The following is a 21,478-nucleotide window of genomic DNA, read 5'->3' on the forward strand; positions in this document are numbered from 1 at the left end:
CAATTAAAAAAGAAAATAGAAAATTTTGTATTTTTGAAAAGAACAGAGATTGACTGAAAGATCTGTGCAAAGAAATTGGAATAAAATTATAATCTGATACATTCCATTCTTTCCTGGTCCATCACGTTGCCATTAAGTGGATGATCCCAGTTGTTCAGAATGACCTCCTCCATCTTCAGTGTGCATCTCTCCATCATATCCCCTAGTTAGTCCATCAGGGAAACAGGACTGAAGTCAGGTGCCTCAGAATGTTTGGCCTGTATCCTAGCAACGACATGCAGAACTTTACATAGAACTTCAGCAGTAGCCGTTGGTGGGATGTACACAAGTGTTGTTATGATATGAAAAAATAAGTCAAGTTTCTGGGTCATCACTCTTGTTGGGCAGAGAGTTTACATTTCCCATGATTCATCTCCACTTCCAGGCCTTAAACCCTTTCACCATCAGCATGGCAACCAGGAAATCACCTCTTCATCTCATCTGGAACAGGGTGTTATCTTCCAGACTTGCTCCATTTTCAGTGAAAGAAGCTCCTGTCCTGAAGAATGTTCTCTCCATGCAAAATAATAATAATAATAATGGATTACATTTACATAGCCCTTTTCAAGACACCCAAAGATGCTTTACAGTAACCATTATTCATTCATACGCATTTACAATGGTGGTGGTAATCTACGTCTGTAGCCACAGCTGCCCTGGGGCAGACTGACAGAAGCGTAAGTAAAGTAAAGTAGTCATCAGTAGACAAAATACGACAAAAACATACAGAAACACAAAAAATAGAGAAACGGTTAAATAAAAACTCAGAGTTACCAGACTTGCCCTGTGAACAATGGCACCATCTAGTTGGTAAGATGTAGCCTATATAGAGTATCTTTGGTAAGATCCAACACAGTCTGGCTGCAGACGTCTGCACTGTGAGGTGTCCTCCACTGTCAGGACCAGGATTTGATTCGAAGCCTCTAAACATAGAAATTCCCAGGGAAACATTGTTAAAATTGGAGATGGACTTTTAAATTCAAGTAAATAGCCTAGGATAGTGTGTCCGAACTTCTCCATCTCCTGGTAATCCTTGGTTTGGCACCATCCACTCGCCATACCGAGCCACAGTGAGATCAAAAGCAACGTGTGACTTCTTTTCCTCCGTGTGGATCATCTCTTCACCTCTCCTCCTGCTTCAGCTGTTCTTCAGCGCATGTGTGTGTGGCTGCAACACCTGTGGATTAAGGTACCTCTTTTTTTTTCTTCTGCCCGGATGTGGCGAAGCAGCCATTTGTTTTGAGGCTACAACATACCCGAACTGCATTCAGGCCTGCATCGGATGAACAGTATCTTGGAACAGATTGATTTTTTATTTCATCGCCGGCTATTTTATTTTCATGGGGCCCATCATGTTATGGTGATATATATATTATTTTTTGAGAAGGTCTTTGAAAAAGTGTGTGTACCTGCTGAATATAATTTGTGAGTAAATAATTCATTTTCTTATTTACACTAAACAGTTGTGTCACTGAGTTTTATATTTTAAGTTCATTAAGGTCAATAAGAATATTTTTATGTTTAGAAAAGTGATTAAAAAGTACTATTATTTAAAAAGTATTTAAGTTCATACGAGAGTAAAATTGAAGGTTAAAAACTTGATTTAAAGGTGATTTTAAGATAACATTTAAAAAATTACTCTTCACACATACGGTTATTTTATACTTTGAAGTTTATTGCAGAGACCCCATCTTATTGCTTGATAGTAAAAAAAGAGCTCAGGTTAGCCACCTCTCACTATAGTTAAATACAGTAGAGAGGCGCTACATCTGTAATTCTTGCAGGTTTTTAAACTAAATGCCCTTGGCTACTGTCCGGTCCTGTTTCTGGGGCATCGGGGCCGCAATGGGCAGATTTATGCAGACATGATGCATCACATCTTAGAAACTGATGGGGTTGTCCGAGAGATAATGAAGAAAATGGGGAAACTCTATGAGCACCTACTGAAAAGTGAGATCATCCTTGTCCAAAATGAATATGTCACACTTTACTGTCCTATGGTGTAGACTTTCATAGGCTCTGTGTCACTAGATTCAACAAGTGTAAATATACAGGTTGCCCATTCAACATTTAAACCTTATCCACCCTGAGCCTTTTTAGAAATTACAACTTCTGTTGTAGCCTGTTAATCAATGGCTATCTTTCCATCCACTTGTCAATCAAATTATCGGAATTTAGCGAGAAACATTTATGCAAATAAAGCCGGTAAAAATGTGTTTCCATTCAGTGGATTTTAAGTGAATTAAAACCTGTCCGGAATGATATCACATGCTGGTTGGCCATTAAATTTTTATATCAAATACATTTGAGACTTTTTCAGCTGTATCCAGTCATTTTTCACACTGAATGGCAAAACAGATTTGTGTTAATGTAACGTTTCCAGTAGCATTTGTTGCACAGCATTTTAACGATTAAGAGAGAATCTGATGAGGTTGAACATACAAACTTTGTGTTGATACTCATAAAATTAAATCAAATTTTACCTTTTTCATAAGGTATTTTTAATTTGGTATAACTGAATTTGCATTAAACATTTTGGATGGAAACATAGCTATTGTGGACACCAAAACAGTGTCATGAGCATACCACAGTAATGGCAGGGCTATCAATTTCAACAAGTGACAGTAACTACATTTCCATTATGATGATGGTCTGTAATAAATAAACCAAGTTGTTAAAGGAGCTATATACAAAATGAATTCACTGCTAGCCGTCTAAGTTCCGCCCTGAAATCAAACCAAGATGAATATTCTGTTTAAAAAGTGTATTATTTTATTTGCAATAGTTGCAGAGTTGTTGGCTCCACAAGCAGCTTTGGCACCTACTCCTGTATCTCAAGCTGGTCCCTTGCCTGTAATGGACAACTGTCCACAACAAGCCTCCTCCCTCATCTTCCCTCTCTTCTCAGCCACCTCCTCAATCCCACTTCTCCTCCCTGCTTCCTCCCCCATCTTCCCTCTTCTCTCAGCCTACTCCCTCATTTCCCCTCTCCTCTCAGCTGCCTCATACTCCATCTCCAGTCTCCTCTCTGTTTCCTGCTTCCTCTTCACAAGACAAAAAATAAAATAAAAGTGTGGTGCTGACAATGGACTCTCCCAGTATAAGAAGCTGCTTTGGTGGTACAGAAGCAGATACTTCTGTATCCTCATCCAGATGGCAAAAGTCTTAACAGACTGCCTGTTGTGTGTCAGTATCCTTTGGCCTTCTTGCGATGTTCAGTTCAAGCTGATTCAAGTTTAAATCACCCGCTGCAGAGCCTTCCCGTCCTGGACCATTTAGGATGCATGTCTCAAGGACATCAAGACCTGGATGACCTGCAATTTTCTGCTGTTAAACTCAGATAAAACCGAAGTTATAGTACTTGGTCCTAAACACCTTAGAGATGCATTATCTAATGATATAGCGAGTTTGGATGGCACTAACTTGGCCTCCAGCACCACCGTCAGGAATCTGGGAGTTATCTTTGATCAAGATATGTCCTTCAACTCCCACATAAAACAAATTTCAAGGTCTGCATTTTTTCATCTACGTAACATTGCAAAAATCAGGCCCATCCTGTCTCAAAAAGACGCAGAAAAGCTAGTCCATGCATTTGTTACTTCCAGACTGGACTATTGTAATTCTCTATTATCAGGCTGCCCTAACAAGTCTCTAAAGAGTCTCCAGCTGGTCCAGAATGCTGCAGCACGTGTACTGACAGGAACTAAGAAAAGAGATCATATTACTCCTGTACTGGCCTCTCTGCACTGGCTCCCTGTAAAATCAAGAATAGAGTTTAAAATCCTTCTCCTCACTTACAAAGCTGTTAATGGTCAGGCACCATCATATCTCCAGGAGCTCATATTACCCTATCACCCAACTAGAGCATTACGCTCCCAGAACGCAGGATTACTTGTAGTTCCTAAAGTCTCCAAAAGTAGAATGGGAGCCAGAGCCTTCAGTTATCAAGCTCCTCTTCTGTGGAACCATCTTCCTGTTTTGGTCCGGGAGGCGGACACCCTCTCTACCTTTAAGAGTAGACTTAAGACCTTCCTCTTCGATAGAGCTTATAGTTAGGGCTGGTCCAGGACAGGCCCAGGCCTGTCCTGGACCAGCTCTTAGTTATGCTGCTATAGGCCTAGTCCGGGGGACAATGACACACTGAGCTTCTCTCTCCTCCCCTCTCCTCTCCTCTCCATCTGTATACATTATGCCTGTATACATGCCCCATCTCTGCATGTCACTGACTTGCTTCTTCCCCGGAGTCCTTGTGCTTTCTAGTCCTACAGGCTCCCTTGGATCCTGGCCGCGCCCGGGTCGTGGATCGTGGATGCGCCCACTGCTATGGCCCTGCCTGATCGTGGATGCGCCCACTGCTATGGCCCTGCCTGATCGTGGATGCGCCTACTGCTATGGCCCTGCCTGATCGTGGATGCACCTACTGCCATGACCCTGCCTGACACCCACCACTACTGTCGCTAATATTAGTCACATCTCTGTTACATACGTTCCACTACTATTATCGTACTGCATTGCTACATACCATCCTTGCCATTGATCATTACTACTGTTATCACTAGTAATCACATTTCCATGTGCATTTCATCATTATTGCTGTAATACATCTTTGTGTACTTTCACTCCTGTCAACCATCGCTTATAATTGAATACATTGTGATCTCGTTGATCTGCTCTGTACATGCGACATCTATTGCACGTCTGTCCGTCCTGGGAGAGGGATCCCTCCTCTGTGGCTCTCCCTGAGGTTTCTTCCGCATTTTTTCCCTGTTAAAAGGGCCTTTTTTGGGGCAAGTTTTTCCTCACTCGAATCGAGGGTCGAAGGACAGAGGGTGTCGTCTCTGTACAGATTGTAAAGCCCTCTGAGGCAAACTGTGATTTGTGAATTTGGGCTATACAAATAAAATTTGATTTGATTTGATTTGATTTTGATGCCCAATTGTGATTTTTCCAGTCAGGACGCTTTCTATTGTTCCTCTAAAAAAGTCGACAATAATTTAGACCTGAAATATAGCCCTGTAAAGTTTTCTTGGAAAGGAAAACTAAAACTATTAACTTGCTCCCCCTCAGCTCCAATGATGTGATGTGTGCCTGTGCTTCCTCCTTCCTAAAATCAACAATCAAATCAAATCAAATCAAATCAAATTTTATTTGTATAGCCCAAATTCACAAATCACAGTTTGCCTCAGAGGGCTTTACAATCTGTACAGAGACGACACCCCCTGTCCTTCGACCCTCGATTCGAGTGAGGAAAAACTTGCCCCAAAAAAAAGGCCCTTTTAACAGGGAAAAAAAATGCGGAAGAAACCTCAGGGAGAGCCACAGAGGAGGGATCCCTCTCCCAGGACGGACAGACGTGCAATAGATGTCGCATGTACAGAGCAGATCAACGAGATCACAATGTATTCAATTATAAGCGATGGTTGACAGGAGTGAAAGTACACAAAGATGTATTACAGCAATAATGATGAAATGCACATGGAAATGTGATTACTAGTGATAACAGTGGTAGTGATCAATGGTAAGGATGGTATGTAGCAATGCAGTACGATAATAGTAGTGGAACGTATGTAACAGAGATGTGACTAATATTAGCGACAGTAGTGGTGGGTGTCAGGCAGGGTCATGGCAGTAGGTGCATCCACGATCAGGCAGGGCCATAGCAGTAGGCGCATCCACGATCAGGCAGGGCCATAGCAGTGGGCGCATCCACGATCAGGCAGGGCCATAGCAGTGGGCGCATCCACGATCCACGACCCGGGTGCGGCCAGGATCCAAGGGAGCCTGTAGGACTAGAAAGCACAAGGACTCCGGGGAAGAAGTAAGTCAGTGACATGCAGAGATGGGGCATGTATACAGGCATAATGTATACAGATGGAGAGGAGAGGAGAGGGGAGGAGAGAGAAGCTCAGTGTGTCATTGTCCCCCGGACTAGGCCTATAGCAGCATAACTAAGAGCTCGTCTGTCCTGGACCAGCCCTAACTATAAGCTCTATCGAAGAGGAAGGTCTTAAGTCTACTCTTAAAGGTAGAGAGGGTGTCCGCCTCCCGGACCAAAACAGGAAGATGGTTCCACAGAAGAGGAGCTTGATAACTGAAGGCTCTGGCTCCCATTCTACTTTTGGAGACTTTAGGAACTACAAGTAATCCTGCGTTCTGGGAGCGTAATGCTCTAGTTGGGTGATAGGGTAATATGAGCTCCTGGAGATATGATGGTGCCTGACCATTGACAGCTTTGTAAGTGAGGAGAAGGATTTTAAACTCTATTCTTGATTTTACAGGGAGCCAGTGCAGAGAGGCCAGTACAGGAGTAATATGATCTCTTTTCTTAGTTCCTGTCAGTACACGTGCTGCAGCATTCTGGACCAGCTGGAGACTCTTTAGAGACTTGTTAGGGCAGCCTGATAATAGAGAATTACAATAGTCCAGTCTGGAAGTAACAAATGCATGGACTAGCTTTTCTGCGTCTTTTTGAGACAGGATGGGCCTGATTTTTGCAATGTTACGTAGATGAAAAAATGCAGACCTTGAAATTTGTTTTATGTGGGAGTTGAAGGACATATCTTGATCAAAGATAACCCCCAGATTCCTGACGGTGGTGCTGGAGGGGCCAAGTTAATGCCATCCAAACTCGCTATATCATTAGATAATGCATCTCTAAGGTGTTTAGGACCAAGTACTATAACTTCGGTTTTATCTGAGTTTAACAGCAGAAAATTGCAGGTCATCCAGGTCTTAATGTCCTTGAGACATGCATGGAGTTTAGTAAGCTGATTAGTTTCATTTGGCTTTATTGATAGGTATAACTGTGTATCATCTGCATAACAATGAAAGTTTATGTTCCTTGGTTTTGCTGACATTGAGCAGTACTGTAGATTGTTCTCTGTGCACCCCTCTGCAAGAATGAAGTGCATGTAAACGTAGTCATTGTGGTCTCCTGATATGAATTCAATGTTTATAATGGAATAGGGAAAGAAAAGGGATTTTGCTTAGCACAGTTTAAAACACAATGTTTTAATGGCTAACCCAGATTGGCAATATTAAAAAAAAGTTCAGTGATTGGCAGGTTTTTTGGAAGTTGCTATATTATAACATTTATTCAGCCATTTCCCAGAACTGGGAAGAACTGTCTCTACAAGAAATACTTGTTTCTCTTACAAATAATGTCTTTTTTAATGTCTTTAAGGGAAAAGAAGAAGTCAAAGTAAGGTGGACACCATGCTCCAAGGTGGTAAGTTCTTCTTAAACAAAGGCAATACAGTGATACAGTGGTTGCCATCCTATTTAAAAGTCACGTCTTTTGCTGACAAAGTGCTCACAAAGACTTCAATTGCTTTTCAGGAGTAATATAGCTTGATATATTCAAATGGAAGATGTATTTATTAAGAAACGTACAATCATCCAATTTTGTATATGTCAAAGGCAAGGTCATCCTTTAAACTCCAATTTCTGTTTGTGTCTTTTTTCCTTTCAATATCCTGCAGTAGCAAGGAGTGGGATGATACGTGGGAGCCAGCGAAACAGTATAGCTGCTCAAAATAAAGAACTGCTGTTTCCTTTAGTGCAGTGCTCTGTTCAATCTATTGAGTTCAGAATGTTATTTGAAAATGAGAACTTGAATAATTGCGTTCTATTTTATTTACTTTTGTTTGTTCTTATTCTTCTTTTCACTTACACAAACACACACACTTTTTAAATACTACAATGGAGAAATTGTAAAATAAATTGTTTATTTGTATTTATTTGTATTTGTATGTTTGTCATCTTTTTATTTGAGGGTGGCAGTAGCTCTTTCCAGAAGGACTTGGCTTGGGAATCTGAGGGTAAGCAGTTCAAGTCCAGCATGGACCAAGAAACCATAGAGTCTGGACTGTTAGCTAAGGGGGTTTCCAATTTAACTCCTGGGCATTGTGGAGGTACCCTTGAGCAAGGCACTGAATCCCCTACTGCTTGGCTGCACTCAGGGTGCAACTATCTCAATGTATCTCCCAGGGCATGTTGCATGCATATCAAATCAAATCAAATTTTATTTGTATAGCCCAAATTCACAAATCACAGTTTGCCTCAGAGGGCTTTACAATCTGTACAGAGACGACACCCTCTGTCCTTCGACCCTCGATTCGAGTGAGGAAAAACTTGCCCCCAAAAAAAGGCCCTTTTAACAGGGAAAAAAATGCGGAAGAAACCTCAGGGAGAGCCACAGAGGAGGGATCCCTCTCCCAGGACGGACAGACGTGCAATAGATGTCGCATGTACAGAGCAGATCAACGAGATCACAATGTATTCAATTATAAGCGATGGTTGACAGGAGTGAAAGTACATAAAGATGTATTACAGCAATAATAATGAAATGCACATGGAAATGTGATTACTAGTGATAACAGTAGTAGTGATTAATGGTAAGGATAGTATGTAGTAATGCATTACAATAATAGTAGTGGAACGTATGTAACAGATGTGACTAATATTAGCGACAGTAGTGGTGGGTGTCAGGCAGGGTCATGGCAGTAGGCGCATCCACGATCCGGCAGGGTCATAGCAGTAGGCGCATCCACGATCAGGCAGGGCCATAGCAGTGGGCGCATCCACGATCCACGACCCGGGCGCAGCCAGGATCCATGGGAGCCTGTAGGACTAGAAAGCACAAGGACTCCGGGGAAGAAGTAAGTCAGTGACATGCAGAGATGGGGCATGTATACAGGCATAATGTATACAGATGGAGAGGAGAGGAGAGGGGAGGAGAGAGAAGCTCAGTGTGTCATTGTCCCCCGGACTAGGCCTATAGCAGCATAACTAAGAGCTGGTCCAGGACAGGCCTGGGCCTGTCCTGGACCAGCTCTAACTATAAGCTCTATCGAAAAGGAAGGTCTTAAGTCTACTCTTAAAGGTAGAGAGGGTGTCCGCCTCCCGGACCAAAACAGGAAGATGGTTCCACAGAAGAGGAGCTTGATAGCTGAAGGCTCTGGCTCCCATTCTACTTTTGGAGACTTTAGGAACTACAAGTAATCCTGCGTTCTGGGAGCGTAATGCTCTAGTTGGGTGATAGGGTAGTATGAGCTCCTGGAGATATGATGGTGCCTGACCATTAACAGCTTTGTAAGTTAGGAGAAGGATTTTAAACTCTATTCTTGATTTTACAGGGAGCCAGTGCAGAGAGGCCAATACAGGAGTAATATGATCTCTTTTCTTAGTTCCTGTCAGTACACGTGCTGCAGCATTCTGGACCAGTTGGAGACTCTTTAGAGACTTGTTAGGGCAGCCTGATAATAGAGAATTACAATAGTCATTAGATAATGCATCTCTAAGGTGTTTAGGACCAAGTACTATAACTTCGGTTTTATCTGAGTTTAACAGCAGAAAATTGCAGGTCATCCAGGTCTTAATGTCCTTGAGACATGCATGGAGTTTAGTAAGCTGATTAGTTTCATTTGGCTTTATTGATAGGTATAACTGTGTATCATCTGCATAACAATGAAAGTTTATGGAGTGTTTCCGAATTATATTTCCTAGAGGGAGCATATATAAGGTGAATAGTATGGGTCCAAGCACGGAGCCTTGAGGAACACCATGACTAACCTTGGTATACAGGGATGACTCATCGTTAACATGTACAAACTGAAATCGATCCGATAAATAGGACTTAAACCAGTTTAATGCGGGTCCTTTAATGCCAATTAAGTGTTCCAGTCTCTGTAGTAGAATGTGATGATCAATGGTATCAAATGCAGCACTAAGATCTAGTAAGACCAGGACAGAGACAAGTCCTTTGTCAGAAGCGATTAGGAGGTCATTTGTAACTTTCACCAGTGCCGTCTCTGTGCTATGATGTGCTCTAAAACCTGATTGAAAATCCTCATATAAACTATTTTTTTGAAGAAAGTCACATAGCTGGTTGGCGACTGCTTTCTCAAGGATCTTGGAGAGGAAAGGGAGGTTGGATATAGGTCTATAGTTGGCTAAAGCTTCTGGATCAAGATTAGGCTTTTTACGAAGCGGTCTAATTACAGCTAGTTTAAAGGATTGTGGTACGTATCCTGTTAATAGAGACAGGTTGATCATTTCTAGTAGAGATGTGCTAATTAAAGGTAAAGTTTCTTTCAGCAACCTAGTTGGGATGGGGTCTAGGAGACAAGTTGTTGGTCTAGATGAAGAAACCATCGAAGTTAGTTGGTGGAGGTCGATGGGAGAGAAGCAGTCTAAATATAAGTCAGAATTTACAACTGTTTCTGAGGTTCCTGTGTTTAAAGATACAATAGTGCCAGTTGAGGGCAAGCGATGATGGATTTTGTCTCTAATAGTTAAAATTTTATCATTAAAGAAGCTCATGAAGTCATTACTACTGAGCGTTGTAGGAATACATGGTTCAGTAGAGCTGTGACTTTCTGTCAGCCTGGCTACAGTGCTGAAAAGAAACCTGGTGTTGTTTTTGTTTTCCTCTATTAATGACGAGTAATAGCTTGCTCTGGCATTGCGGAGGGCCTTCCTATATATTTTAAGGCTATCTTTCCAGGCTAAGCGGGATTCTTCCAAGTTGGTGGAACGCCATTTCCTTTCAAATTTCCGTGATGTTTGCTTCAATTTGGGGGTATCCGAGTTATACCAGGGTGCTAACCTCCTGTGTTTTATAGGTTTCCTTTTCAGGGGGGCAATAGAGTCCAGTGTTGTTCGCAATGAGCCTGCAGTGCTATCAACAAGATGATCGATTTGTGAGGAACTGAGGTTAGCGGAGGAGTCCTCTATTATATTAAGACATGGCATTGAATTTAGTGCCAGCGGTATAATTTCCTTAAATTTAGCTACAGCACTATCAGATAGACATCTAGTGAAGGAGTTTTTGCCTAATGGTGTGTAGTCCAGTAATAGAACTTCAAAAGTTATTAAGTGATGGTCTGATAAAAGAGGATTCTGTGGAGAAACTGTTAGATTTTCAATCTCGATACCATAAGCTAGAACAAGATCAAGGGTGTGGTCAAAACAGTGAGTTGGTTTATGTACACACTGAGAGAAGCCAATAGAGTCTAATAATGAGATAAATGCAGTACTAAGGCTATCATTAATGACATCCACATGGACATTAAAATCACCTACAATAATTACTTTATCTGATTTGAGGACTAGACTTGATAAAAACTCAGAGAATTCAGATAAAAATTCTGAGTAAGGACCAGGTGCTCGGTACACTACAACAAATAGAACTGGCTGTAAAGTTTTCCACGTTGGATGTGAAAGACTCAGAACAAGGCTTTCATATCATCTTGCATTGGTATTTTTATTTTTTAATGCAACTTTTAGTTAATGAGGTAGGTCAATTGAGAATCACTTCTTATAGACCTGGGGTCCATTTCACAAAGCAGGTTTAGTGAAAACTCTGAGTCTGTTAACCCTGAAATGAGGGAAACTCTGAGTTTTCCGTTTCACAAAGGGAGGTAACTCAAACCAGAGAGAGAGGGGTAACTCCAGCCTGTTTCACAGAGAGAGGTAACTTAAGCTCTCGGTCAGTTACCATGGTAACATACTCTATGAACCTAACCTGGTCGGGACCAGCAGGCGAGTTTTGGCGTAATATAGTTCTGCCGTCTGTTTTTTGAGAAAATCATTGCAAAAATCAGTCAGTCGGCGACATTAGAAGTTATATTAGGTGGCGACTATTTTCACTACCATGGCATGTCCTTTTGATAATGATCCCGTGGATGAAGGTGCAGCATTACTGCGCAGAGAATTAAATATTCGTCGGGAGATGATTATCAGACCGCGCATAGATGTTCTTGCATTTCCAGACAATTATCTTTTTGAGCGGTACCGTTTCACGTCACAGTCCATCATTTACATACACAACCTAATCCGTCCTTACATTTCCAACATTAGCCTACCAACCGAAGTCATGCTCTCACATCCCAGCAGATATTGTGTGTTGCGCTGCGTTTTTTTGCAAATGGGAGTTTTTTATACAACGTCGGAGATGCAGAGCACTTTACAAAAGTAAAAAAAAGTCATGAAAGGGAAATAAATATTTTTATGAATAGGCTTAAAATATATAGATAGGTCTAGGCATATTAAATTTTATAAAAGCGCTTGTGTCTTGGGGGGTGAGCTCAGAGGATGAGCTCCCTCCAGGCTTACGGCCAGCTCCTCTGCCTCTGTTAGAGGTGCGGTGCTGGGCCACCACCCGTTTTACGGGCATCTGCTTTCTTTCTGTTGGCTGAGTAGAAGTCGTTAGTTTAAATAGGCTTAATTATTTAACAGAACATGATATAGATGAGAAGACATGTATGTGTGTGAAAACAGCATTATGTTGGGGATAAAACAACTGTACAGTCAAACAGCCACTTAATATTTACTTTACAATGTAAAACATGATCAAAATGAGGTACCCCCATGAGATTATGCCGAGGTCTTACCTGTTTGAACAATGTTTTTATGTTTCTTCCTTCCTTCTAAAAACGTGCTCAAACTCACCGTATGAGCGCATTAAAAAAAAAACTTAGCCCTTCTCTTCTCCGTTGCCATGGTGATGACTCGTCGAATCGGGGCTCCATTGACGCTGTCGTTTTATACTTGTGGCGCACGCGCTTAACTCCAGGTGAAACTACTCCGAGTTGATCAAACTAACTCAAATCAGCTGTTCTGGAACCGAAAACTCGAGGTTTCCTATCTCAGACTAGATCAACTCAGAGTTCAAGGTTAGACTCAGAGTTTGTTTATAAAACATGGAATTAAATCATACAGGATGTTATACGCATTTAATCCATGGCGTGATGATCCACGCGTTTTACAGATTTTCAGTGTAAAAAAAAAGATCCATGCATTTCCACGACTACTGAAGCCATGGAAATGTACACATACAATTCTACCGGAAGAGCAAAACCGACTTACGTTTACGTTTACGTATTGAAGTTCAGAAAAAGGTGGATAATATCTGAAATAAAATAACATTTCCCCTCTTTCTTAATGTAGATCATCCAAATGCAGTGTAGTTACTAGTTTGGTTGTACTATATGTTTGTTTGGTTTAGTAGCTATAACGATTTACAACCCTAATTTGCAAACCGGAAGAACTACCGTTCCAAAAACCCTGTTTCTAGAATACTAGCTAAAATATCCAAAATAGACCAACATCTTTAATTTTTCTTAATATATATTATCTAGATGCAGTGCAGTGACTAATACGGCTGCACTAGATATTTAGTATATTCAGTACATATATGTTTTTAAAACCCTAATTTATAACCCTAGTTTGCAAACCAGACAAACTACAACTATGGACTAATTTATACGAGGCTGCATAGCGCGCTGCTCTAGGGAATTTTTGTTTTTAACAAACATAAGCGTTTTTCATAGAATCAGAAGTTGTTACTGCTGAAATGAGAGTGCACTCAGTAACTTAATCTGTAAACAGATTTTAAATAACGTACTGGTGAATAGATGAAAAATAATTTTAACCATATTTTACCCATATGTAAGAGCGCCCCCTAGTGTTGACTAAACTGACATGATAGTTCAGGTCAAGAGCTTTCTATAACAGTTGGTAGCGTGTCTGTAGTCCCTTTTGTTGTTGAATTATAGGCCTTTAAACATGCACAAAGGTCAAGGTTCAGAGGTCAGTTTTTCAAAGCAGGGGCCATGTATGGGCTTCATACTGACATATGTTACTTTTCAGGTCAAGACCTTTCCAAAAATGTATTTGGTTTTGTTCTATCACAAAGTTTAGTTTTCACCTCTGTCAGGCTCCATCCTCTCCCAGGTGTAGTTTCTGAGACCCTTTGAGAGTCCAGCCTGGAATTTTTATTATTATTATTATTATTTGCTTATTTGGTGGAAATAACATTTCAAGGTATTGCTGTTTTACCTAATAACACTCATACTTTGGGATTTGGGCTTGTGTATACATATTTTACCTTCCAAATACATCTGGATAGGTTTATTTTGAATCAATTGCAGTCTTTGGATATTACGTTTGCTGATACCAGAGTAAAGTGCATTACTGTAGTCCAGTCTGGAAGTGATAAAAGCATGGATAACTTTTTCTAAATCAACAGGAGAGAGGAGGGGTTAAATCTAGTGAGCTGTCTCAGCAGGGAATCAAAAATGACACCCAGGTTACGAGTCTCTTTATGGACATTGCTAGAAAAGACACCCTGACTAAATGAATGAAAACCAATACAGTGAGCTGTCTCAGCATGGAATCAAAAATGACACCCCGGTTACGAGTCTCTTTGTGGACATTGCTAAAAAAGACACCCTGACTAAATGAATTAAAACCAATACACTGAGTGTCAAGTGGATTTTTTTAGTGAGGATTTAAACAGCCTGGGATATGTGCACTGAACCTGTGCATACCTGTGTCAGTTGAGAAAAGAGAGGTAATAAGTTGTTTAAAGTGTACTTTTGATGAGGCACCTGGAAAATTAAATAAACAACGTACAATGGGATAAGAAATATTTATTAAAGCAGTTCACATTTGTATATATCCCAACATCTGAAGATGAGAAGTTTGATTGAAGTTTGGTTCATCATTTTACAGGATATCACAAAAAAAATACCTGTATATCATTTGTACATATATGTCTGCATATCTCATTTTTTTGAACATCACAGAAAAAAAAATACAGTTTACCTGCCACATCTTTGCTAATCGATACAGGATGTGTGCTAAAAGTAGGAATAATATATGGCAAATACACATGCATGAATGACAATGAACTTCATTTTGTATTGGACCTTTCAAAATTTACAAGTCACAAAGTTCAAAGAAGAAATGTATTAGAACTTGCATAAAATAAAATGACAATAAAAGACTGCAATAGAGGGTTCAGTAGAGGCAGTAGCCCTACCAGTTTAACGGGTTAAAGTAAGCTACTTTGGTAGAGGCTTAAGAGTGCATCATCAGAAATGTCAGAGTCACTGTCAGAATAATCATCTGATGCACTGTTTAAGAAGTTTATGGTCTCTGCTCCAGTCAAAGTCTTCAAATATTTGTGTCTCACATTAGCCATCATTTCCCTGATGTCCTGCTGCTTTCTTCGGATAATGCTCTGCAGACCTTTCAACCCATCTTCATTTAGGCTCCATGGTGAATCTTTGGTGTATAGCATAATAATATAAATCTGTATTAGTAACTTTATCATCACAGATTGATATGTACAGTCATGCTCCGTAAAATTTTAAACACATGTTTTGCATTGTTGCCCTGGTAACCAAGCAGGAGAGCTCTTTCAGGGAATCAACACGAGATGAAAAGGACTTCCAGTGCTGGTTCATCTCTGTGATGAGAATCTTCTTCTCCCCCTGAAGTCTCCTTATTGCCATGACAATGTCGAATGATCTTCTCTTCGTCCTGAGGTCGACAGAGTCTGGAAAACATTTATGACCAAACAATTCATATGTAGAGAAGATCAACATTGAAAAGATCTATGAAGTCTTGTGGATTTGCACACTGATTTGAGGCATTAAAGATGTGCCACATTTGCAGAAAGCATTCAACAGACTGGTGTACCTACCACTGTGTGGCAGCTGCCATGGCCATGCCGTGTCTTCAGACGGAATGGTTTCCAAGCACGGACTTTCTGTGCTTGGAACCATTCTGTTGTATTTTTCAACAAACGAGGTCAGGATCCCTCTCTCCTTCCTAATCTTGCAGTGGATTTTGGCTCGATCTTTGTTGCTGTCTGTGTCCATATAAAGACGCTTCGAGCGTCTCTTGATGCTTGCCACCAGCACCTCAATCTTGTTGGCCAAGGCAGCAGCCTCGTTTGTGTTGGTGGATCTTGCTGTAAAGAGGAAACATGTATGAGGCATTATGTAACTTAGCACAAGAGCGCAATATGATGCAATTTTTATACAATTCTCAAATACCATCATCATAAGGTACTGGACTGCAAATGTTAAGTTTTGTATACCATGTCCTGCTCTTGAATGAATGCCAGTTGAAAACACCTCTTCTTCCCAGAGAATAAATGGGAACCCATTTAGTAAATGTCTTGGAATTAGATATAGGCCTACAGGAACTCCAGTGCAAAGTGTCAGAAAACATCCTGAATGCCTCTTGACAAACTAAGTAATACAGAATGTTACTAGCAGGTGTTGTCACTATTTCTGAGACTGAAAATCTAAATTTATCTTGACTACATAAAAGTCTGTCAGACAGTGTGTGCTACAATAAATAAGTAACTAAATTAAGGCATAATTTCCTCACCTTCTGCCCACTCTTCCAACTGGTTTTCAGTCACTGACAACTCTGCCTTCATGGACTCCAGATTCTTCAGCTGGTCTTCCAGAGCTTTTGTGGTCTACAAATCACAATGACAATAAAATAATTAGGTTAACATTAGGCCTGCACGAAATGAGATAAAACGGCAATGTGCGATAACCTTGTGCAATATTGGGATGACGATATGACTTGCGATAAATAAACATGTATGGAGCCCAACAGTGGTCATGGGGAGGAAAATAAATAATGTGCTGATGTGCACAAAAGATACACGTCATTAAGTCATAACTTGAGGCTACGATATAATTTGTTACCACATCTTAATTAACTTTCTTATTTATCTTAGTTCAGGCTGTCTTGGCGATACATTTATTGTGTATGTCAATATCTCGATGACGATGAAAATATGATAAATTGTGCAGCCCTAGTAAACATTTCAAGTCCACAGCCTCAACTACTACTATCAAAGACTATTTAACACCCAAAAAGTGATGTTATTACTTTCAAGTATCTGTGGGACAGAGAAGTGGCCAAGCTTTTATTCTTCTGCTGATTCCAGCGCATGGACAACAGTGTCAGCATGTCTGTGCGTCCTGCAACAGAAAATAAGACGTTCTCAGTATTCCACTTATTTCTTAAACCTTCTGTAAATTTTTAATATTTTGCCATCTCACCTGCTTTTGACATATGTTTGGTTGTCACTGCTATACGAGACAGGAAGGCATTGACTTGTTCCACCTCCTCCCCCAGAGTTAATCCAGCCCCCTCCTGATATGCCCCACTCCATTTCACCTGTTTAAAATACATTAAAAAACAAAGCATATTAAAACTTGTAAAGGTTGATGTAATAGTGTGGAGGTTTTCACATAGAGTAATTATGTCATATGTATTGATTGCTTACTTCACATTTGAAGTCATGAGCTTTGGTATGTAACACTGAAAGGAAGGGCTTCATGTTCAGAAGAGGCTGGAGCTCTGGGAAGGTTTTTGCCACCCTTTGGAGGTAAGGCCAATATTTGCATGTCACATCCATACAAAAAAATGTAGTTCTAGTACTACTGGCCAGCTTTTGTTGTAAGTACAAGGGATATGCAAATATTTCTCCCCTGTACATATTGAGGGCACAGAGGAGCACTCCATGACGACAGACTGCAAGTTCCAGTCCCTCCTCATTGAGCTTGCTGGCTGATCTTTGGGAGGTCTCTCTGGCAGCTGACCATTCCCCTCCACAAATACCTCTGCCGGAAACCTACAAAATGAAAATTGATTGATGAAAATGATCCACAGAGTTACCTTACTAAACTCTACAAGGAGATTATTGTATTCCCATACGTATATTTATGGTCTGCAATATTACATGTTTTGTTTTGCTTTGTATGCAGTTGGCGAAGCTTGTGACGTCTTCATCCTTTGCTATGAAGACACTATCAAAGATGGACTGTTCCTCAGATCTAAATACAGCAAAGGGACACTTCATGACATCTTGTATTCTAAGGTTAATTGGTGCACATTGAGAGACTTATGTTTTGTTATCAGTTCAAACACTATTACATTCTAAATATTTTATAGTACCGTGCTGCATTCTTGAAGCGATAATGCTTGCGATTTCCATCCACGCACACTGCAAGCATATCCAGACTGCACGCAGGACAGGTGAAGGGCTCCTCCTTGCAGTTGCTGTCCACCTCATATTGTACAGCCTCCCACTCTAAGAAACTTTTTAGAAAGCTATCTCCTGAGATTTTCCCAGTCTATCACAAAAAAGGATATCAACAGCTAATGATATTTAAAAATAAATCATAAGGACACAGCTTTTCAACAACAAATCCAATCAAAAAGGGAAAACAACCTCAGTACTCACACAGCCAAAGCGGACAGTTCGCTGATCTAACATTCTTAGAAATGCCTGACAGGACAGACCAGGTGCAGCCATTTTCATTTCTTTAAATGAGAAGAAAACATCTGTGGCATAAATGGTGGCAAAGTGAAGGGTGGCTGGCCAGTAGTCACTTTGCAGAATATCATCAATTCCAGCAGTCCACGTGGCATTGCAAGCTTCACAAGCCAATTCCGGCATACTGAGCTCATCTCGTCCTTGAAATAACAAACACAAGAACAAACAAAAAGCACAAATTTAATGTAGGATTTCATAACTTTGTTTTTTTTTTATGTACTGCTGTAGTACTTGATAGCCATGTTGAGATTTTATATACAAAGCTATTGCAAACATGGGAGTTGTTGATAAGGGATAAATTAAAGAGTCACTTTTTCTTTGCATCCCTAACATTCATTGTGATCACAGTGATAGTCTTTCCTGCTTTGATCCTCAATGACTCTGCTGGACAACCACAGATTCTGTCAGGGATCTTCACTGGCACAAACCGCTCTGAAAAGAAAGAAAGAACGAAAGAAAGAAAGAAAGAAAGAAAGAAAGAAAGAAAAGAAAAATACAAACAAACAAACCAAACAAACAAACAAACTCGAGAATTAAGAATCAGTTGTATCTTGAGGAAGCTAAAGTTTTCAACATGATGTGCTCAAAAAGTCCAGCAAGGAATATATTTTATACACTCACAAAACCAGAACTTACCACAGGGGCAAAGGGCCTAATTTAGCACAACAGTTGTTGGGGGTAATGGCTGATAGAATCCTGCTGTGTTGGCATCTCTGTTGTGAAGGGGGTGTCTGGTGTGCATGCTATCATCACATTCAGCACAGAGGAAGGGGCGTGGTTGGCAATCACGACAACGAATAACAGCAGAATTGCTCCAACACTGTTGACAGATGTGGGCTTTTACATTTTCTTTTGCCACTGTGGTGTTAACTAGACGTGGTCTCTCTGCCCTCCAGCTCTCTGAAAAGAGACTGTTTCGTGTGCTCCAGTTTGAGGAAGCCAGAAGTGATGCTGGTGCTTCCACGTCATCTTGTATTGCATCTCCTGTTGCATCCGTAAGTGCTTGCTGGAGATCTTGTAGAAGCTCCTCTGATAAAATGGTACAAAAGAAGTCAAAAGTAAGAGGACTGTTAACTGCTGTGATCAAAATTCTGGCAAATTTTTATTAAAATACAAAAATTTACATCTTAACTCTGTATCGCATCCACCATACAGATACAAGTACAAATGTCAAACATTTCGCGAAAGGCTAATGAAGACCAAAAAACGTGCATACCAACATAGAGTTAGTGTTGGAAGCATTGATGGGTGGATGAGTCATCTGAGGGTAACCAGCTGTACCAACGACAACATCAACAATCATGTATACTATTAAAATGTTCTACTTTTATCAATACTACAGGCACATGTTACCCTGTTTAACAGAGTGAAACAGCACAGCCTCAGTGTCAAACATGGGTATGTGGAAGGGACAACTAGACTTTTTTCCCCCACATCATCAAGGACAGCAAAGGGAAATACCAGCAACTCAGCCAGAACAAAACATCTGAAATGGAGCCTTGCTAAAAATAGCATATCACCAACTAACATCATTCATGCATGATCCAGAATGGGAAATCTCTGCAGCAAGTGACCACCAAGTAGTATTAGCGCCCAGCTACACTACGTCAGTTACTGTATATCAGTCCGCAGAGCCAAAAGGATACTCAAAGACCACATCCACTTAGAGTCTGTTACCCCCTACTGCCATTTGACAAAAGATATACAAATATTTGTTACCATTAGACTATAGGCAGTGACCCATTAAGTCATCCTCTGTACGCCAATATGCTGGTTCTGGATTGTTTCCCCTGCTTCCATACATGTCAAGCTTTATGTTTTACTTGATTTGATACAAATGAGTGACTAAAATAATCTGGATCTTTAAGATATCATGAATGTGTAGCGGGATGAGTATTTCCCCTTTTGTGTTGCTCATTGCCATGGTTGTTGCTTTAATTACGCGGTTTATATAATAGGGGAGGGACCCATAGATCGCCCCTTTCTCTGGCAGCTGGTGCGCGCTTCCCTTCCGGGTTACCTGGGTTCAGGTGCTGCAGACACGCAGCATCTCCCTCTCCTCCGCGACAAGACAGTGTCCAGTGTGTGCGTTGGCTTCCTTTTACCCTGCCCTCCGTGCTGTTGTGCGACAACGTCTAACAAGACAGTGTCCAGTGTGTGTTGGCTTCCTTTCATCTTCTCCGCGCTGTTGCGCAACAACGTCCGACAGGACAGTGTCCTGTGTGTGTGTGTGTGTGTGTGTGTGTGTGTGTGTGTGTGCTTCCTTTCACCCTCTCCTCCTGGTGTTTGAGCCCAACGACGCTGACGGGTATGTGAATGTTTATTCCGGCTTTTATCAGCCCAGTCATCCCATCCCTAATTTTATTGTGGTCATTTTACAGACAGGCTGAGGTCTCAGCACATGGCCTGCAGGAGCCACGCCACTCCACTCGGGACCGCTGCTGCTTTATGGAGGCTTGAAACTGCTGTTAGATGAAGGCTCAAACGTGCTGCTGTGTCGAGCCTGAGAGGAACTGGTTTTGTTTTTGATTTGAAATTTTGATTTATTACCAAGTCCTGATTTGTTTGTTTAATTGTTGGTGTTGTCTTTGTTTAATTATTTTGGGATCATATTGATTATTGCTCTATTTGAGATTAGTTTCCTGCTTAAGTTTGAATTATATAATTTGGATATTGTTATACCCGAGTATTTTTTTTAATATAGTTTGGTCTTGTTAGAATACATGGTTTTGCCCTCACTAATTGTTTGTCCGTTTACTTCCAGGCGCTGAGGGCCCCACTGGTGACCTGCCCCCCCTGTTGGTGATGGTGTCCTATTGTGTGTAGTGTTTCCACTTCACTCATTTTTTTAGCTTTACCCTTGTGTGTGTTTATGTGGTGTATTATGTTGTGGATTGTGGTGCTCCCATTTTAGTTGATACCTTCACTGCCCTCACCCCCCCCAAAATTGAGAAACTCAAAACTCAACCTACATAAACATCAACCTTTACAACATTACCACTTAGCTACTAATCAAAATAGGCTACATCGTTTTATATACATTTTCTCAACACTAAACGAAATTTAGTTTGAAGGAAAATTACACTCATTAAGATTCTTAATGTTACATCTATAACTGTCATACAAGTTTTATGCACATCCGTAAAATCGCACAAAAAAGGAACTTTACTAGCTACAGACTTTTGACTCTTTATTAATGTTAGCAAACAGTGGCTAAAGTTATTCTACTTTACATTTGTCTTATTTTAAATGCGTCTGAAATTATCCACTTTGATTATAGCT

General features: G+C 40.7%; 1 protein-coding gene across 1 annotated transcript; it reads right to left on the reverse strand.

The window, feature by feature from the left end:
- Positions 1-15,640: 15,640 nt before the first annotated feature.
- Positions 15,641-17,420, reverse strand: LOC311250627 (uncharacterized protein; the record flags this gene model as incomplete). Its single annotated transcript, XM_084342477.1, has 6 exons — positions 17,144-17,420; positions 16,917-17,034; positions 16,744-16,835; positions 16,228-16,321; positions 15,744-15,802; positions 15,641-15,700 (listed from the first exon to the last, which is right to left on the reverse strand). Exons 1-6 carry the CDS (start codon positions 17,354-17,356, stop codon positions 15,641-15,643), a joined length of 636 nt encoding a protein of 211 aa, XP_084198603.1. The 5' UTR covers positions 17,357-17,420.
- Between the last annotated feature and the right edge of the window lie 4,058 nt (positions 17,421-21,478).

This window comes from Pagrus pagrus (assembly GCF_965226575.1).
Source record: "Pagrus pagrus genome assembly, chromosome: 21".
Lineage (NCBI taxonomy): Eukaryota > Metazoa > Chordata > Actinopteri > Spariformes > Sparidae > Pagrus > Pagrus pagrus.